Source organism: Hypanus sabinus, chromosome 4 (genome assembly GCF_030144855.1).
Source record: "Hypanus sabinus isolate sHypSab1 chromosome 4, sHypSab1.hap1, whole genome shotgun sequence".
NCBI lineage: Eukaryota > Metazoa > Chordata > Chondrichthyes > Myliobatiformes > Dasyatidae > Hypanus > Hypanus sabinus.
In genome coordinates, this window is record NC_082709.1 from 168736863 (window position 1) to 168756732 (window position 19870).

At 41.7% G+C, this 19870-nt stretch overlaps 1 protein-coding gene across 3 annotated transcripts in view; it reads right to left on the minus strand.

Moving 5' to 3' along the window:
* Positions 1-6218: 6218 nt before the first annotated feature.
* The window catches only part of LOC132393473 (interferon-induced GTP-binding protein Mx3-like), a 42187-nt gene continuing 28535 nt past the window's right edge, over positions 6219-19870 (minus strand). For all 3 annotated transcript variants that reach the window (XM_059968749.1, XM_059968747.1, XM_059968748.1), the window contains 6 exons: positions 19615-19737; positions 16462-16606; positions 12541-12699; positions 9189-9265; positions 7471-7671; positions 6219-6736 (listed from right to left, as the gene is read on the minus strand). In XM_059968749.1, coding sequence (XP_059824732.1) covers positions 6509-6736; positions 7471-7671; positions 9189-9265; positions 12541-12699; positions 16462-16606; positions 19615-19737 — 933 coding nt within the window. In that variant the 3' untranslated portion in view covers positions 6219-6508. The remainder of the gene's footprint in view (positions 6737-7470; positions 7672-9188; positions 9266-12540; positions 12700-16461; positions 16607-19614; positions 19738-19870) is intronic.

Here is a 19870-nt window from a genome sequence, read left to right on the forward strand (position 1 = left end):
TGTTGTAACTATGTGGTTTTTGTGCAGGTCTTGTAGCTTTAGTTTTTGGTTTGTTGGGTGCTAGAGTTGATCTCCTGACTTGGTGTGTCTAGGTAGTCTTGTGGGTTTGGAGCTCCTTTCCAGGGAACACGCTAAGATGGTAGCGTGATATTAATACGCAGCAGCCTCTCCGTACTCTGGATTGGGGATTGCCAAACGCTATGTGGATTTTCTAGTGTAGTCTGTTTTGTCATGTGCTTTTGTGATATCATTCTGGAGGAACATTGTCTCATTTTTTAACTGCATTGCATTTGTGGTTTCTAAATGACAATAAACTGAAACTGAACTGAACTGATCCTCCACATCAACCCAGCACGGATGGAGAGCGCGCTCGATAGCGGTCTGTCACTGGATCAAACTCGGGAACTTCCATTCCCAAAAACGGCGCTGAAACATACATTCTTAAGTGCTTTATATGCACAGAAAAGTAAAATATATTTAAAAAAAGAAAGGTAAAATATATGCTATATACTAAGATAAACGTTATACTAACTGACGCTAAATAATACCGGATGTACCTGTTCCGACTTACTTAGTAGGAGAACTTGTGATTTTTTTCGATCCCGATCCATGATAACCCATAAACATCCTCCCGTATAATTTAAATCATCTCTAGATTACTTATAATACCTAATACAATGTAAATGCTATGTAAAATAGTTGTTATACTGCATTGTTTAGGGAATAATGACAAGAAAGAAAAGTCTGTACATGCTCGAACAACAACAACTGGAAGAGCACTTCCGGGTTTTCTCGATTCGCGGATGAGGAACTTGCGGATAAGAAGGGCCAACTGTACTTCTGAACTACACTCAACCTGTAATTTCCCTTTATGGAATGTTCTTTCGAACCATCTAAATAAATTAGCGATTTAACAACTCCAGAAGTATTTGGTGAACTTGATTCTCTGGGATGCAGGTATGGCATCTTGAAGCATTTTAACTTCGGTCACAACCAGAAGAGAATGCACAGGGGCAGACTTCAAGCCAGATTAAAGTGCCGAGGCCCGAGAGTGGAAAGTGAACTGGAGTTCAGCCCCACTACTCCAGGTCCACCTGAGTAGGTCCTGTCTATCTGAATTTCACCTGTCTCCCGCTCTTTTTGCCCCTACCGTCAGGCGGGAGGTGCAAAAGTCTGGGCTCCGACACCACCAGGTTTAGGAACCATTGTTGCCCCGTGACTATTAGGCTCCTCGAGCCCTGTGGGTGGCTTCACTCGCCTCAGTGTTGAACTGATTGACTCTGCGTTTGGTAAGTAAGGTTCTTCGGTGATTCTATTATATTTCTTTATTTTCCTGTGGGTGCCTGCAAGAAAATGAATCTCAAGGTTGTATATGATATATATACTTTAATAATAAACTTACTTTGAACTTTGAACCAAGGCTTCTGTACCTTCTGCCTGATGGTAGCAGTGAGAAAAGGGGATTGTTGATGGTGGAGGTGAATTCTTGTGCAGTGCTCCATGTAAAAGTATTCAGTGATGGGAAGGGCTTTGCCTGTGATGAACTGGGCCATGTCCACCACTTTCTGTAGTCCTTTCTCCACCTGAGCACTGGTGTATTCATACCAGGGAAGATCTTACAGCGGTGTACAGAATTATGAGAGTATATATAGGGTAAATACGTGCAAGCTTTTACCTTCAGGGTGGGTGAAGTGAGAACTCAAAGTCATGGGTTCACCATGAAAGGTGAGATATTTAACAGGATCTTGAGGGGGAGCTTCTTCACTCAGAGGGTGGTGCAAGAGCAGAACAAGCTGCCAGTGGAAGTGTAAGACCCGGGTTCAGTAGGTACATAATGGAAAGAGTGTGGAGGGCTATTGTCCAGATGTGGGTAAATGGGACTAGGTAGAAAAACAGGTCAGCATAGACTAAATGGGTTGAAGGGCCTACTTCTATGCTGTAGACTCTATTAAAGGTCATCATGACCTTGCCAGGCACAGGATGTGCCTTTCTTTCTAGAATTATGACTGGCACAGGTAACACAACTTAGTCATAAACTTCTGTGCCAAATCCTGGAAGATTTCTCCACAGGGGCCAGATGAAAAAGAACTGTCCTCCAAATTATGTGCCCCAGGCATAGCCTTACCCCCTCTGGCCTCTTCTTCATCCTCCTGCTTCAAGGGCAGGCCAATCATAAACACACTCTCCCCAAGACCACAGACAGCCTGATCGCCAATGCAACCTTGAGTCCATAAGACATAGCTGCAGAATTAGGTTCTTTGGCTCATCGAGTCAGCTCTGCCATTTGATCATGGCTGATCCAATATTCCACTCAGCACCAGTCTCCTGCCTTCTCCCCTGTATCCTTTCAAGCCCTGACCAATCAAGAATCTATCAATCTCTGCCTTAAATATACATAAAGACTTGGCCTCCACAACTGCCTGTGGCAATGAATTCCACAGGTTCCCCACTCTCTGGCTAAAAAAAATTCCTCGTCATCTCTATTCTAAAAGAATGCCCCTCTATCTGAAGCTGTGTCCTCTGGTCTTAGACTGTTCCATCATCCTCAACACATCCACTCTATCAAAGCCTTTCAGCATTCGATGGGTTTCAATGAGGTCATCCCCCATTCCTCTGAATTCTAGTGAATACAGGCTCTTCATACGACAAGCCATTCAATTCTGGAATCATTGTTGTGAATCTCCTTTGAACCCTCTCCGGTGTCAGGACATCCTTTCTAAGATGAGGGACCCAAACTTGCTCACAATACTCCAAGTGAGGCCTCACCAGTGCTTTACAAAGTCTCAACATTACATCCTTGCTTTTATATTCTAGTCCTCTTGAAATGAATGCTAACATTGCATTTACCTTCCTCGTCATAGACTCTACCCTCAAATTAACCTTTAGGATAATATAATGTAAAAAGAATTGGTCGACACAGACCAGTGTGGAACTCCACTAGCCACCCAGAAAAGTGTCCCTTTATTTCCACTCCTTGCCTCCTGCCAATCAGCCACTGTTTATCTATGCTAGAATCTTTTCTGTAATACCTTGGGCTCATAGCTTGTTAAGCAGCCTCATGTATGGCACCTTGTCAAAGGCCTTCTGAAAATCCAAGTACACAACATTAACCAACTCTCCTTTGTCTATCCTGCTTGTTATTTCTTCAAAGAATTACCACAGATTTGTCAGGCAAGACTTTCCCTTGAGCAAACCATGCTGACGATGACCTATTTAATCATGTGCCTTCAAGTATTCTGGGTCCTCATCCTTAATAATCAACTCCAACGCCTTCCCAACCACTGAGGTCAGACTAACTGGCCTATAGTTTCCTTTCTTCTGCCTCTCTCCCTTCTTGAAGGTTGGAGTGACATTTGCAATTTTCCAGTCTTCCAGAACCATTCCAGAAAATAATGATGCTTGGAAGGTCATTACTAGTGCCTCCAGAATCTCTTCAGCCACCCCTTTCAGAATCCCAGGTTGTACGTCATCTGGTCCAGGTGACTTACCTACCTTCAGACCTTTCAGTTTCCCAAGAACCTTCTCTCTAGTTATGGTAACTTCAGAAACTTCATGGCTCCTGACACCTGGATTTTCCACCATATTGCTAGTGTCTTCCACAGTGACAACAGATGCAAAATAGTTAATTAGTTTGCCTGCCATTTTGTTGTCCCCAAATACTGCCTTTCCAGCATCATTTTCCAGTGGGTCGATATCAACTCTTTCCTCTCTTTTACACTTTATGTATCTAAAGAAATTTTTGGTATCCTTATTATTGGCTATCTTACTTTCATATTCCAGTTTTACCTTCTTAATTGCTTTTTTAGTTGCCTTCTATTGGTATTTGAAAGCCTCCCAATCCTCTAACTTTCCACAGAATTTTTCTCTTTGGCTTTATGTTGGCTTAGACTTCGTTTGTTAGCCATGGTTGTGTTACCTTTACTTTAGAATACTTCCTCTTTGGGATGTATATATCCTGTGCTTTCTGAATTGCTTCCATAATTTCCAGTCATTGCTGTTCTGCCATCATCCCTGCCAGTGTTCTTTTCCAATCAATTCTGGCCAACTCCTCTCTTAGACCTCTGAAATTCCCTTTATTCCACTGTAATACTATAACATCTGACTTTAGCTTCTCCTTCTCAAATTTTAGGGTGAATTCAATCATCTTATGAACACTTTCTCCTAAGGGCTCTTTTACCTTAAGCTTTCCAATCAATTCCGGTTCATTGCACAGCACCTTCCCACTAGGATATTAGTCCTCCTCCAGTTCGGGTGCAAACTGTCCCTTCAGTACAGGTCTCACCTTTCCTTAAAGATAGACCAATGATACAAAACATCTTATGCCATCCTTAGCCATGTATTAAACTGTATAATCTTCCTGTTTCTGACCTCACTAGCACATGGCACAGGCGGTAATCCTGAGGTCACAACCCTGGAGGTCCTGCCCTTTGGCACCTAACTCCCTATGCAGAACCTCATCACTCATCCTAATAATGTCATTGGTACCTACATGGATCACGACTTCTGGCTGTTCACTCTCCTACTTAAGAATGCTGAGACTCGATCCAAGATGTCCCAGACCCTGGAATTCAGGAATCCCATCCTCGCCCACAGAGCATCCCATCTATTCCCCCAACAAATGAGTCTGCTATGACTACAGCATCCCTCTTCTCTCCCTTTCTGAGTCACAGAAGCAGACTCAGTGTCAGAGACCCAACCACTAATACTCTCCTCTATTAGGTCATCCCTTCCACAGTATCCGAAGTGATATACCTGCTATTGTGGGGAATGGCCACAGGGGTACTCTGCGCTGGCTCATTGACACCTTTCCCGTCTGTCACCCAGTTTCCTGTGTCTTGCACCTTGGTTCTACTTACCTCTGTGTATGTCCTGTCAGTCACCCATTCAGCCCCCCCCCCCCAAATGATCTGGAGTTCATCCAGTTCCAGCTCCAAACTCTTTACAGAGTTTGTTAGAAGCTGCAATTGGATGCATTTCTCAATTGTAAGGGACACTGGAGGTCTCCCTGCCTTCCCACATTCTGCAAGAGGAGCATTCAGCTATCCTGCCTGGCATCTCTACTGTCCTAGTGGAGCAGATATAGAGAAGGAAAAAAAAACTTGAGCATCTCTTTCCTTTGCTTTCTCTGAAGCCTAAATCCTTAAGATCACCACTCTGACTCTGTCCACTCAGATGACAGACACTGCATTTGCCCCGCCTTCCTTTAATCTGCTCTAATCCCAGATGCTGAGTGGTCACTGCTCAAAGCTCTGTTATGTTGCTGTGACCTGCTGCCTTTTATCCCTGGACTGTGAACCCGATTGAAGTACTCTCCTCTCTAAACTTATGATGTCCTGATTGACCGCTAGTCAAAGCTCGCAGAGCTTGGTAAAAGTCAAGACGTGGTTTGCATCATCAGACAGAAGACAAACCAAGTAACTTCCTGAAACTAAACTACTACCTCAAAGTGCAAACTGGCCAGATTACAATGTAAAATTTAAATGCACCTTTTGAAGGGTTCTGATTGTGTATTACATATTAACAGCCATGTTTATCATATGAATCATGCATAAGGTCAGACCAATATCATGAAAGGCTGCTCTACTAAGCATAGGTTAAAAAATCTTAATGCTGGTTCAGGAGGCAGATGTTTGTAGGGTAGTAACTGTTTCTGAATCTGGTGATGTTGAATCTTGTGGAAGCGAAGACTTGGCAGTTACGGAGATTTAGTATCTGGGGTTAAAATCAAGCAGACTAAGAGATAATGAGATAAATTACTTTTCCCTTCAAAACTACACTGCAAATATTCCTTAGCACTAATGCTGTACCAGGTGGGTACTCAGTAGATGAACAGTACATCTTTGGTCATCAAATGTGTGCAAGTTCATCAGTTCCGTGGTACTTTTTAATCCATGTTTAACTAAATGTACAGAAGTGAGTGTAATTAATTAATTAATGACCACTAAGTTGATGATTAAAGAGATTTTGTCCCCCTTGAACCCACTTGTACACTGATTTCTTTTGATCATGAAAAATTAAAAATTTGTTACTAACTTACTGAAGTTATATAAATTACAAATAGAATTATGTACACATAGGAGACATTTATAACTTAGCAAGTGTAATATATTTTGTGTAACATTGAATCACAGTCTGAAGAAATAGCTTATCATCCCATGGGTATGGATCACACCACCATAACCCTAAAAGCACAATAAAGAAAACATGTCAAACGTTAATTCTTACTCCCCATTGTCTTTATTTCTATGTAAAATCTGGAATATTACACAGTATGTAAATACTTGGAATACTCTGTGCTACATCATCAGGTGCATTAAAAATAACTGAGTTTCTTGTCAGTTTAAACCAGTTTACATAGTGTGGAGGTCAGTATACGTGAATAGGCTTATAGTATTTGCAGGGTTGAAGACCATCTGTAACACAGTGTGACTTCTGATTCCCAAGACCAAATAGAAAAAAGTGTAATAATATATATGCATTTTCATAGCATTGAATATATTCAGGTTATTTAACCAAATTCAAGCAATATCTTCTGGGCTTTTCTCAATCGCTCTATTCTGCATTTAAGCTCGTCTCTCTTTCTCTGTATGTCTTGATCTTCCATCAGATATTCATTGATGTGATCCTTCTCTTGGATGATCTGTAACATCTGGATCCGTAGCTTTTCAGCCATTTCACTTAAAATGTAGCAACGTATGACCATGGGAATCTGGTCAGCCAGTCGATTAGAGGCAATCTAGGGGGTTGGAGAATAAAAGTAATGGAAAAATGATAATGAGGCAAAACTTGCAGATTGGCAAGTCTAGAATTAGGACATGAATCCTGAAGTTGGAGCTGAAGTTTTCAAGAGTGAACTTAAGCGACTTTTCTGAACAAAGAGCTATTATAACTTGTGAACCATACCAGTTTGTTTGGAAGAATGCGGCAAGTGTGTGCAATGCGGCTGATTGATCATGTGGTGAATCGATCTGGCACATTCTTTTGGTGCTGGCTTTTGAGTGTGCAGGGAATCTGACTCGGTGGGTCCAGTTCTTAGCTTCTGCTCTATAAGTTGCTCAGCGTGTATAGTGGCTAATATAACTCAATAAAAATGTGTAATCCTACAGGCCCGTTGTCGTTCTTGCACTACACATAGGTAACAATTTGGAATTTGCTTCAGTAGATGGCATTGATAGTTCTTTATGAAGAAAGGTCTTAAGGTATATAGGTCAGAGTTGAGTAGAAAAAGACAAGCCACAGTTGGAACAGGATTGGGAGCTGGACAACCCACTTCACCTCCCATGTTCCTATGATTCTGCTATTAAATTTTCAGCAGTTACTTCAGCTTGATGCGTAGAAGTAACTCTGCATGTTGCCTCTAGCTCTTTCGCCAGTCGTATTGCTGGGAGCAAGAAGGAATGAGCCCACCAGCAGCCGGAACACACTGGACTGTGAGCTAATGTGCTTCAGTATTATTCAAAGTATATTTACCTGGTAATATGCGTGTAAGTGATAAGTCATTTCCAGGATGCTGGCATTTCCCAAGGTTTTTCCTTGGCCTTCTTTCTGTTTGCTAAGGCTGCCACTATAGAGACTATCCTGAGAGTACACCGTACTCTCGATCTTAAACTGGGCTTGCAGCAGCTTCTCTGCTTCCTGTTCTTGCTCACAGCTGAGAGCTGCGATATTGACCTGTACACAAAGAAAAACAGCAAATACAGTCAGATTAAGGCTTGCTTTCTAGTAGGAAAATTTACAATCTAGAATGGTTTTTATGCTCTGTGAAACTGGAAAACTACCACCTACAACATGTACCACAGTTACCCATACAGTCTACTCCAACAACCCCTTCCTATTCCCACCATCTCTATCACCAAGAGAAACAAGGACCATGGATGCAGGTGAACACTGCTGCTTTCAATTCCAATCCTAACCTGGAAACATATTGTCAGTCCACCATTGATACTAGGTCAAATTCCAGCACTCCTGTCACAAAAACACTGGTGGACCTTCACCAGTAATACTGCAGAGTTTAAGAACATGGTTCTCTACCTCCTTGAGCAATAAACGCAGATTGCTCATAATGAAAACAAATACTAAACATCTTGTGTCGAAGAAAATAAAATATTTACTAACAGGACAGTTAGAAAATGGAGAGGAGGAATGAGGCTTGTTTTGCTCCTGTTGCTTTCTTGATTATCATGTTGCTTTGATGCATTTTGTGTTGTTCTGCAAGCACGGTGGGCATGCTATGCCGGCATTCGAATATGAGGTGATGCTTGCTGATTCTATTGGTTAATACATATAACACATTTCACTCTATGTTTTGATGTACATGTGGTAATATAAATCTGAATTTCAATCTCGGAGGGGATGCCCCGATAGTGAGGGTCTTTAGTGTTGGATACTTGCTCCCTGGGGCAGCGCCCCTTGAAAATGCACTCCAGGATGGAATGGATTACAAGGGCTAAAAAGAGTCTACATCATCATTGTGAAATTAATTTTGTTTTTTGTTCCACCTCAGCCCATTTTTCAAAACACACTCAAAGCTGAAAGTGGGCGTGTGCTTGAATTAAGGAATTTTACACTATGATTGAGGGTGGAAGTGGGATACAGGGTGATGCTGGTGATCTCCAGAGAATTTATACTAGTGCCTTTATCTTTTCAGTGTTTTGGTTGAGGATCAGAAGGCAGATATTCGGCTGAGTTGCTTGAGGTCTTCATGCACATGCTGAAAGTGCCAAAATGAAAATGGAATCATATATCTAAAAGGAAATCCTACCATTTCCAGCAACATGCACGGTGGGAGCAGGGAGAGAGGAGCATGTGGAGCAAGACAGCGAGAGAAAGACGTCACCATGTACGTGGATATTACATGAGGAGACCAGATTATGAAGGATAGAAATTTGTTGCATGGAGCTATTGATAAAGAACAGAGAGAGATAGAGCACAACTATCAAATCATAGAAATTTATGACATGCGGGAGACCATTCATTTTATTTTGTCATTGACTAGATTGGAGCATTCAAATAGGGAACCATCAACAATGGGATGAATGGCCTGTGTTTGCTCCAATGTTCCTATTGAGAAAACAGCTGAAATGTAATTGGGCAAGAAATAGTTTGCAATTGGCAGAAATCTCCTTGCTACCCCTTGCTGAAATACGACCCTGCGCTCTGGCTAAAAAAAGGCAGATTTGTCTACGTACCTTGGCAGCTTTGTAAAGGTTGAAGAAGGTACTGAAATGTTGCTCAGCGATATCTAAAAATGCTTCCCTTGTGATCTCTACAATAGAAGAGAGCAAAAAAATCACTTATCCACCTCAACAGCAGGTTATCCTGAATAAACAAAATGTCACCGTTTCGTATTATCTGTTTTGGCAAATAACACGAACGAGGGTTTAAAATTGAAAATTATTGCATCTCTGCTATGGTGCCTTCTTTGTAATTGCATCAATATGTTGAACCCAGGATGAAACCGCAGAGAAACTGACAACCAGGAATTTTAAACTGCTCACCCTTTCCACTTCTGATCCCTCAATGAGGACTGGTGTGTTCCCTCAATTTCCCCTTTCTAACCCTTACTGATATCGAGGGCAAGTTGTTGCTGCAACACCACTCAGCCAGCTGATCTCACTCTGCATCCTTGAAATTCTGCCAACAGTAATTGTGTCATCGGTGACTTTATAGGTGGTGTTTGAGCTGTGCCTACACACAGTCATGGGTGCAGAGAGAGTAGAGCAGTGGGCTAAGCACACATCCGAGGTGAGCCAGTGTTGATTGTTAGCAAGGAGATGTTATTTCCAATCTATACAGACTGTGATCTTCCCAGTGAAAAAGTGAAGGATCCAGTTGCAGAGGCCCACGTTTTGGAGCTTGTTGATTTGCACTGTAGAGCATAATTGTGTGGAATGCTGAGCTGCAGTCTGACGTAGGTATTGCTAATATCCAGGTGATCTAACACTAAGTGCAGAGCCAGAGAGGTTGAATCTGCTGTGGACCTATTATGGAAATTAGCAATTTTCAGCAGTCCAAGCCCTCCCTTCAGCGGACGACTCTAGCCAGGACCAACCACTTGAAGCACTTTATCACAGTAGATGCCAGTGCCACCGGGTGATAGCCTTTGAGGCAGGTCACGCTGCTTTTCTTGGGCACTGGTATGATTAAGGATGTTCTTGAACACTCCCACCATTTGGTTGCCAGAGTTTTTTCAGATCTCTAACTTCACCGTCAGTGTCCAATGCCCTGTGAGGGTTCAACTCTCTTTAAAGATGTTCTGATGTTGGATTTCAAAACAGAAATCACTGTCACTGGATGCTGCAAGGATTCACTTAAGTGAAATTTTATTCTCTCTTTGAAAGCATCCTTTAAAAGGTGTTGAGCTCATTTGGGAGTGAAGCATCACAGCCACTAATGATGTTAGGCTACACTTTATAACAAGTAACGGCCTGCAAACACTGCCAAAGCTGGCGTGCATCCAATTCCATCTCTAACTTCACTCAAAATTGTTTTGTCTCCTTTAAAGTAGTCTTCCATAGGTATTACCTGGATTTCATGAGTAGTTCTGCATCACTTGTCTTGAATGCACAGCAGACTACAAATCTCCTGGTCCAACCATGGTATGTTTTTGCAGGCACACACTCATCCACACACATCTTGTGAAGTCAGTGAAAACTGTGTGTGGCGTATTCAGACTCAAAAGATGAATCCTTGAATATTCTTCAATCCAGACTCAAAACAATCCTGTAAGTCCTCCTTCACCTCCCTTGACCATACCCTCTTAATCCTCCCTGCTGATGCTGTGGCCTTTAGTCTACACCTATAAGCTGGGAGTAGAAGTGCACTCGTGATCGGACTTTCCAAAGTGTGAGTGTAGGATGGTACAGTAAGCATTCTTGATGATGGTTAAGTGGTTGCACGTGTTGGCCGTTCTGGTCCCATAGGTGTTGGTGGTAGTTGCTCAGAGAATTCAAGTTAGCTTGGTTCACTTGCAATGACAAGGAAGGCCTGCTAGTTATGTCGCTCAGCTCCTCCAGTGCCTGCCTGGCATTTGATTGCTGGATGTTCCAGGTCAGGTGAGCAGGACCGAGACAGAACCATGATGTCTGTGTACCATGAGTTAATCATAAAGCATACTCTGCTGCCGTCTTTGCAGAGATTGGTGAAGCTGCTGAGCTGCAGCTCTGCACCTGAAATGGTGGCAGTGAGCCACGTTTCTATAAAGCAGAATATATAGCAGTCCCTGATGTCCCTCTGGTACAGCATGAGGTTTTCAGTTCTTTTTCCAGAGACTCTACATTTGCTAGTAAGATAATTAGGAGAGGAAGTCTAAAGCCTCTGCATTTCAATTGTATCTGTAGACTGATGCAGCTTCTGTTTTCTTAAAGGGGAACTGCACTCATGATCCAAGTCTGCTGAGGCTCATTAATTTTTTAAACATTTTATGTTGCTTACTGAAGTAGCTATGGCTGTGACTGCGGATCTCAGCTGTAGCAGTCCTAAACAGGAATATTTGATTATTCCCATCGGAGCTACATGCCAAAAGTGGGCTTTCAATGCTGCCATCTACTGGTCGTAGTCAGCCCTACATACGTTTCTATTGATGTTAGAATATTGTAAGGGAAAGTGACTATCAGCCCAGATACAGCTACCACTGGTGAATTTAGGTAATGTTTATGTAACCTGTGCCTTGCCAACACATTAAGCATCGTCACTGCTTGGTCTCAGAAACTTTGTACATCTTCCTCAAGTTGCAGGAAGACAATTAATTTATCATGAAGAAATTTCACAAGTTCACTAATAGCACAGACTTTCTTTCAGACTGGCTTAATTGATAGCCTGTCTGCCATTCAGAAGTTGTGACGTGAACGTTTATGAAGCAAATGGAGAATGAAGGATATCTTGTTCTGATGTGAATAAGAATTTTTGGCTTGTGCCTTTGTAGCCTGACTTCCTTTTGATTATTTAGAATGACATAATAAATTAATTTGTTGAATAGCTGGTGTTGAATCTAATGAAAAGTCCAGTGTAAATGCTAATATCTGAATTGTGTATTGTGTAAGACAAACACATGATAAAGTTGCTGGAGAATTAGGTCAGACTATCTGTGGAGGTAGACATTTTCAGGTTGAGATCTTGCATTGGGACACAAGAGACCACAGATGCTGTAATCTGCAGGAGAATCTCCTATCAAAGATACAGAAATTTGAGCACACACACCATCAGCCTGACGGACACCTTCTATTCTGCTGTTACAAGACTGTTGAATGAACCTCTTAGATGATAAAGATCAACTCTTGGCCTCTTAGTTTACCTTGTCATGATCCATGCACTTTGACCTGCACTGCACTTTCTCTGCTTTTCTCTGTAAAAACTATATTCTGCATTCATATTTTTCACATCCTCGATGCATGGACTCATGAATGCATACAAATAACAGCTTTTCACTGAATCTTGGTATGTGTGACAAGAATAAACCAGAACCCTTGATGAAATATTCTCGTTAGGATGACCAGTATTCTTACAAAGAAAACTCTACACATTATGCACACAGTCACATACTTGTAATGTTTTTCATCTTTTTAATTGCTGGATCTTCGAGTTCAGCAATCTCTCTCTTTATAAGAGATTCAAAGGTTTTGTAGTTGACGAATCCAGGCAGCTCTCTTCCCCGGTAAAGATCTTCATACTGGAGAACTTCGTCACGGACGTACACTCGGACTGACAATGAAAGCAGATATGAGACTCATCAGTTCTTTTCCAATACTGCATTTGGAGTAGATGACTGGATCAGTCACCTGTCAATCAAGCTCAGAGACAACACAGTAACCAAAATGATTTTATGTATATAATTTCTATGCACCTATGTTTCACTACTATTTTTTTTGTGTATTTGTTTTATTGGGAGGTGTTTCATAATTGTATTTTATTTGTACTTTCAACTAACGTATTACTCAGAACTACGTACACAAAATGTCTGGTTACAACCCACAGAAAATAAAGGGCAAAAAAACCCCCAACTCTGATTGAAGAAAGAAACAGAATTGGATGCCCATCAGCTCTGGCAGGGTCTGCAGGCCTTTACTTCCTACAAGGCAAAACCTAACACCATGAAGGGCTGTGATATTTCATTCCCGGATGAACTCAACATCTTCTATTCACACTTTGAAAGGGAGAATAAAACCACACCTGTGCGAATCCCTGCAGCATCTGGTGACCTTGATCGGAGGCCGATGTCAGAACATACTTCAGGAGGGTGAATACTTGCAAGGTGTTAGGCCCTTATAGTGTACCTACTAGGTCATTGAATACCTGTGCCAACCAACTGGCAGGGGAGTTCAAGGACATTTTCAATCTCTCACTGCCGCAGTTGGAGGTTCCCACCTGTTTCTAAAGGGTGACAAGCCCAAGAAGAGCAGGGTGACCTGCGTCAATGATGACCGCCCAGCTGCTCTCACATCTCCTATGATGAGGTGCTTTGAATTTGATTGAGGCCAACATCAACTCTTGCCTAAGCAAGGACCTCAAACCACTGCAATTTGCCTCTTGCCGCAGTAGATCTAAAGCAGATGCCATTCTCATTGGCTTTCCACTTGGCTTTAGATCATCCGGACGATAGCAATTCTACCTCAAGCAGTTGTTCATAGATTACAGCTCAGCACAATTACACCCTCAGTTCTAATCAAGAAGCTCAAAATCTTGGGCATCTGTACATCCTGGATATTTCACTTCGTCACTGGGAAACCAAAGTCTGTGCAGATCAGAAATAACACTTCCTCCTTGCTGACAATGAACACTGGCATACCTCAAGGATATATGCTTAGCCCAGTGCTTTACTCTTCCTAAACCCACGATGGTGTGGCTAGGCACAACTCAAATTCCATCTCTAAATTTGACGATGACACAACTACTGTTGGCAGAATTTCTTCCAAGGTGGTGTACAGGAGCAAGATAGATCAACTGACTTGAGTGAGTGGTGTTGCAGTAAAAACCTCGCACAGCATCAGTGAGACCAAAGAACTGATTGTGGGCTTCATGAAGGGGGACACGCATCAGTCCTTATTGGGGGGATGAGGAATGGAAAGGGGTGAGCAGTGTTACGTTCCTGGGTGACAATATCTCGGAAGGTCTGTTCTGGCCCCAACATTTTGATGCAATTACCAAGAAGGGATGGAAGCAGCTATATTTCATTAGGAGTTTGATAGATTTGGTATGTCAACAAAAACTGCAATTTTTACAGGTGTACAGTGGAGAGCATTCTAACTGCCCGAGTCAATGTAGGGGCAACTGCATAGGATGGGAAACAGCCGCAGCAAGTTGCAAACTCATCTACCTCCATCGTGAACACTAGTCTCGCAAGTATCAAGGATACCTTCAAAAGGCAAATCCTCAAGGTGGCGGCAGCCATCAATAAAGAACCCCATCACTAAGGATAAGCCCTCCTCTTATTGCTACCATTACAGAGCTGGTACAGGAGCATGAAGGCACATACTCAACATTTCAGCAACAGCTTCTTCCCCTCCATCATCAGATTTCTGATTAGACAATGAGCCTATGAACACTACCTCACTTTTACTTCGCTCTCTTTTTGCATGTTGTCCTAATTATCTAATTTTCTTATTATAATTCACTTCAAAAAAGTATTGAAATGTAATGCTGCTAAAGAACAAATTTCATTTTGTATGCCACTGAAATTAAACCCACTTCTGATTCTAATCATTCTTTAGAAATCAATTCTGTGCATGCGTCACATGGACTTTTTAAGTATGAATCGTATATGCTGCCCTGTCTCCAATCTACTAACCGAGGACTACTGTCAAGTGATACTAATGTAGGACTCTCAGTACCAGTAACAGTGGTGTTAACTGTTCAGGCTAACAAAATGGCTTCTCTGTAACGCTGTAATAGGATCCTGTGTCTTGTATGTTTGGGTTATGGGTATTGATAAGGGGAAAACTGACCAATGGAGAATTGTTATGCTATCTTGTAAGCGGAGCAGGAGTTGGCGGTCTTTTTCGGGAGGAGAGTGAGGAGAACGGACATGTGTGGAGCAGGCAGCGGTTCCAGAGCAACGGATACTGGACGTCGGTGGTTCGGACGGTGGCCGAAGGCTCGGAAGGTCGTTGTGAAAAAGAACCGGAGGCATGAGTTCCAACAATTACAATATGTGCACAAACTTATTATTACTTTGGCGCTTTTAGGTTATCTGTTTCTACTAACCCATCACTAAGAAATCACTATAAAGTTGCAATTATTTACTCGCTTTTGGGTATTGTCTGGTATTTGTCTTGTGACTGTGTACAGGGGGGCATTACACCCTATTTACACCGAAGTATTGCACTAACCAGCAGGGCAATGGCAGTTTACCCTAGACGAAGGGGGGGGGGGGTCAACTGGGGGCATGGAGGCTACACTAGGTTTTTATTTTAAGCTTTTTTTTTTCATTTTCAATGAGTATGTGGCCTAGAACAAGCAAGGCCAATGAAAGAAAACTCCAATAATCTATCACACTCGGGATTTTGATGGTGCTGAATTGCCAGATTTTCTGGACCACTGAGTGTTTTGTCCAAATTAATGCCTCACTCTATAAGTTCGCCATTTTAAAGATGGTTTAAGAGAAGATTTGCTTTCATACCGTGTAACAAACAAGTTACAAGGACATTGGGAAAAATAAGCCACAAGTGACTTGAAAGGGAGTGAGGGAAACTTGTTTATGGGACCCTGCAGGCTGTAACTTGGCACGCACTTTTCAATGTTCAAGCTCAAATTTCAAAATAAATTTATTATTTAAGTATGTATCTCCATTCTTGAAATTACACATTAGTGACTAAAGATCAAACAACATTCAACTCGCTGTAAAATGCTTTGCAATTAGTATAAAATTTGCTCTATAAATCTGTAAGACAATGTCATTGGTATGTGTCACTGACTCAAGGTTAACTTGGGTGCGTACATACGTACACAAAATGCTCAAGGCACTCAGCGGGTCAGGCAGCATCTATGGATGGAAGTGACTAAATGATGATTCAGGCCGAGACCCTTTATCAGGAGTCCTGATCTGCTTCCTGAGATGTCGAATTCCTCCAACATTTTGTCTGCATTCCTCCAGACTGCCAGCACCTGCAGAACCGCTTGTTGTGTCTGTGTGTACATTCCTTCTTTACCCTGAGAGGGCACTCACTGATGATTCAGGCACTGGACAAACTGACCTGGTTAACAGAGTACTAGGTAGCACCTCAGGGCAGGCCAAGCAAGGCAGAAGCAAGCATAGTTAAGATGCCTCCTTGTTTTTCCTAATGATTGATAAAGAACATCCTTGCTTTTGACCTTTTTCCAAATGACCCTTATAATGCAAATATCTGGAAGCTGGAAGGTCTCTTTTAACATTAGCTCATTAGATTATATTCAATCAAAAAAAAAACTAGATCATATAGCCTAATGCACAACAGTTAAACAAGGTAAGTCCAGTGATTTTCTACTCACAGTTTTCTACACTCTTTTGCAGGAATGAATTCCATTCTTCAAACTCCTTCCGCACTTTGGTGATGTATCTCTCCCCTTTTGACTTGTCGTGTGGCTCCTCCCCTGAAGTCAAATTTTTTATATGGCCACTGAAATTGTTGATCTTCTGCAATTAAATCACAAGTCTTGTAAAATTACTGGCATAAGCATTTAGGAAGGCTTCAAACAGAAAAAAAGTTTGACCAGAGCAATGCCCAGAAATCCATTACTAAGCGATACTTTAAGACTTAAATGTTAGCCTTACATTGTGACTGCAGGCTGACTAATACAATGTGTGACTTGCACATGGAATTTATGAGGGTAGGTTTTGTTAGTGCATTATGGGTAGAGAAATATGGGATGGAGAGGGTCGTTTAGTTTGTAGAGAGGGAATTTCAGAGGAGGTATGTTCTAGAGATCTCCAAGAGGACCACAACTTTTTCATTGTGTTTGGCAACTTGCATGCCTCAATGACCTGGAGAACTATGTTGGTAGGGTCACCCGTGCCAACAGGTCACGGGTTAGGGGCCAGACTAGGAGTGGTCCACTGGTCCTCCAAGTTTGGGGGTTCAGCTCAGGGCTAACAACTGTGACTAGTAAAATTGTTAGAGACAGCAATGAAGAATCCTTTTACATCCGAGTTAGACAGTATTCCTGAGTCTCCACCTGGGACTTGGATGACTGACAGTAGTGAAAACCCAGAGGAAGCTACTGACGTGATGATGGAACTTTGAATACCACCGGAGATGGAGAACCTTCATTGCTACCCTAAAAGCTGGCAGCACAACAGGCACTGCTGCTACATGCTAGAGAGGATTGGGTTGGGCAAATGGTTTATCATACCATTGGTAAAAAAACATTTTGAAACGCAAGTAGATTGAAGCAGTGCAAGGGAAAAGCAATTAATTGTACATAGAATGGAGATACAAGGGACTGCAGATGTTGAGAACCTAAAGCAACACACAGCATGTTAGGCAGTATCTATGGGGGGAGATGGACAGTAAGTGTTAAGTTAGAGAAAGAAGTATTATCAGGTCCAAAGGCCATAATGAGATTGTCGGTAAAGTCAAGAATTCATTCAATAGTTATAGCAGTAGTAAAGAAGCTGACCTGGAGCCTGGTAGTGTACATTTTCAATCTTTTGTATCACTTGTTTGATGCAAGAGGGGGAAGAGAGAATGGCCAGGGTTAAAGAGGTCTTTGATTGTATTGGCTGTTTTCCTGAGGCAGTAGGAATTGCAGGCAATCCATGGAAAAGAGGGTGTTTTACAAGATGGACTGGGCTGTGTCCACAGTGGTAGCTGGTGATTGGTAGTTAATTGAACAAGTGGTTGGTACATGACAAAATATTTGTTGAGGGATTGTGTTCCTGAAGACAGTTGATTTGGGAAACAGCAAAGTGAAATGTGAAAGTGTACACCAGAAAGACCTCAATTCATTAGTTTTACACTCTCTGCAGTGATTGAGGTGGGATTGATTACATTTGCAAAACTTACTCCACCACTTTGGAGCTTATGCACACCTCAACACTGCATTCTAGGGATAGTATTCAGAACAGGAATCCACCAACAACACATCATTATTTTGACATATAATTGAGTATTTATAAAACTGATCAAATCTTAGTTAACTGATAAAATAGAAGCAAAGGAGGTGTGCTGGACAGTGAAAGCCAAAGAGATTTAAGATTATCCCAGAAGACAACGGATGCTTTGTAGTTCCCATCAACAGAGTAGGTCAAACTCAGTTTGTGATGAAAGCTGCTGGCAATCTCTTGTTACACAAGACTTGAGTACAAGTGACATTTAAACACGTTACACATGCCTGCACTCTCCTTACAGAGGGGTGCCACAAAGATGGACAATTCAGACTATCTTTCTGGAAGCAGAATACCATTATAATAAACAGACCTTGAATCAACCAATTTGAGTGAAAGCTTCATGCTAGGCGATGGAATTTCCAGGCAATGTACCCCAATTCTAGATCTCTTTTCCCAAACTTCCATCCTCTTCAAATGCCTTTTTCAATTACTGTCTACCTTATCATCCCCTTATGCTGAGAGATGGGTGAGGGCATCTTAAATTATGTAAAAATAATTCCAACTCCCATGTTTATATGGACTGCATATGGTTATAAAACTTATACCAACTATGGATCTCGCTACTTAAAAAATCTCTTCTTACCTTTTTCATCAAACAGAAGATGTGAAAGCCTGAAAACTCATACACGATGTTTAAAGACAGCTATTGTAAAACTATTGAATGGTTTCCATAAAAAAAAAGGATGGACTATTGACCTCACAGTTTACCTTGGTATGATCTTGCACCTTATTCTCTACCTGCACTGAACTTTCTCTCTAGCTGTTATTTATTCTGTACCTATTATTGTTTTACTTCAATGCAGTCTGGTGTAATTATTTTATATGTATGAACAGTAAACAAGACAATAATAAACCAATCCAATATCACCATGGCTAACAGACATCAGAATAATTTTTCTCCTGGTAATTTCAACCTTATTGAGCTTAGACTTTCTCTGTTACTTTTCCCTCCTATAAGAGGCAATGCTTGCAGGTTTGTCGGTGGTGGATAGGGTGGGAGATGGCCTGCATCACAGCCAGAAGAGTCAGGTTGTGATCCACTAACCGACCTGAGTTTTTGTTGGGGGGGGGGGGGTGAGGCTAGAAGGTCAAAATGGCCTTTCCCTTCCAATCTGTTTTTTTGTATTCCTTCTTGCACTTTCACTGTCCTGTCCATTTCATTCCATGGAATGATTATTCGTCAATCTTCCAGAAGGGGCGACTTTAACACAAGTGATAATGATGTTGGTCTAGTAATTGTTGAATAGTAATAATGAAAATAGTAACAAATGAAAGGTGGAGAATGAAACAACCTCTAATTAATTTCATTGCCTGCCTGTGCCCATATCAGTGATCCCCTACCTCTACTGAACAGCTCAAAGCCCTGTTTCAGTCAATCAACGTGAAAGAAATGGAGCCCTGAACTTCACCTCTTTTTAACAGTGAACTTGATTTTCCAAGCAAAGAAACAAGAGTCTGTGCACGGTTACAACCTCAATTGCCCTCTGAAAGCTGTTCTTTAGCAGACTAAATTCAGCCATTAAATAAAGACTTACCTCGATTATGAATGTCATTTTCTCACTGTAAGAAGAGGGGACCGCACAGTTGTACAACTTTATAGATTTCAATGATTTGTTCAGTTCCTTTTCCACCTCCATTCGCAACTGAGGCAATGATTTCTTGAAAAGACAAATCACGCAAAGATCACTGTGTGTTAAGTAGAAAGGTGAGCCTGCCAGTTCTGATGCTAACTCCTCACTTTTACATCCTGACTTATTCCACAACCCTCTTCTCTGAGGAAAGCTTGCAGCA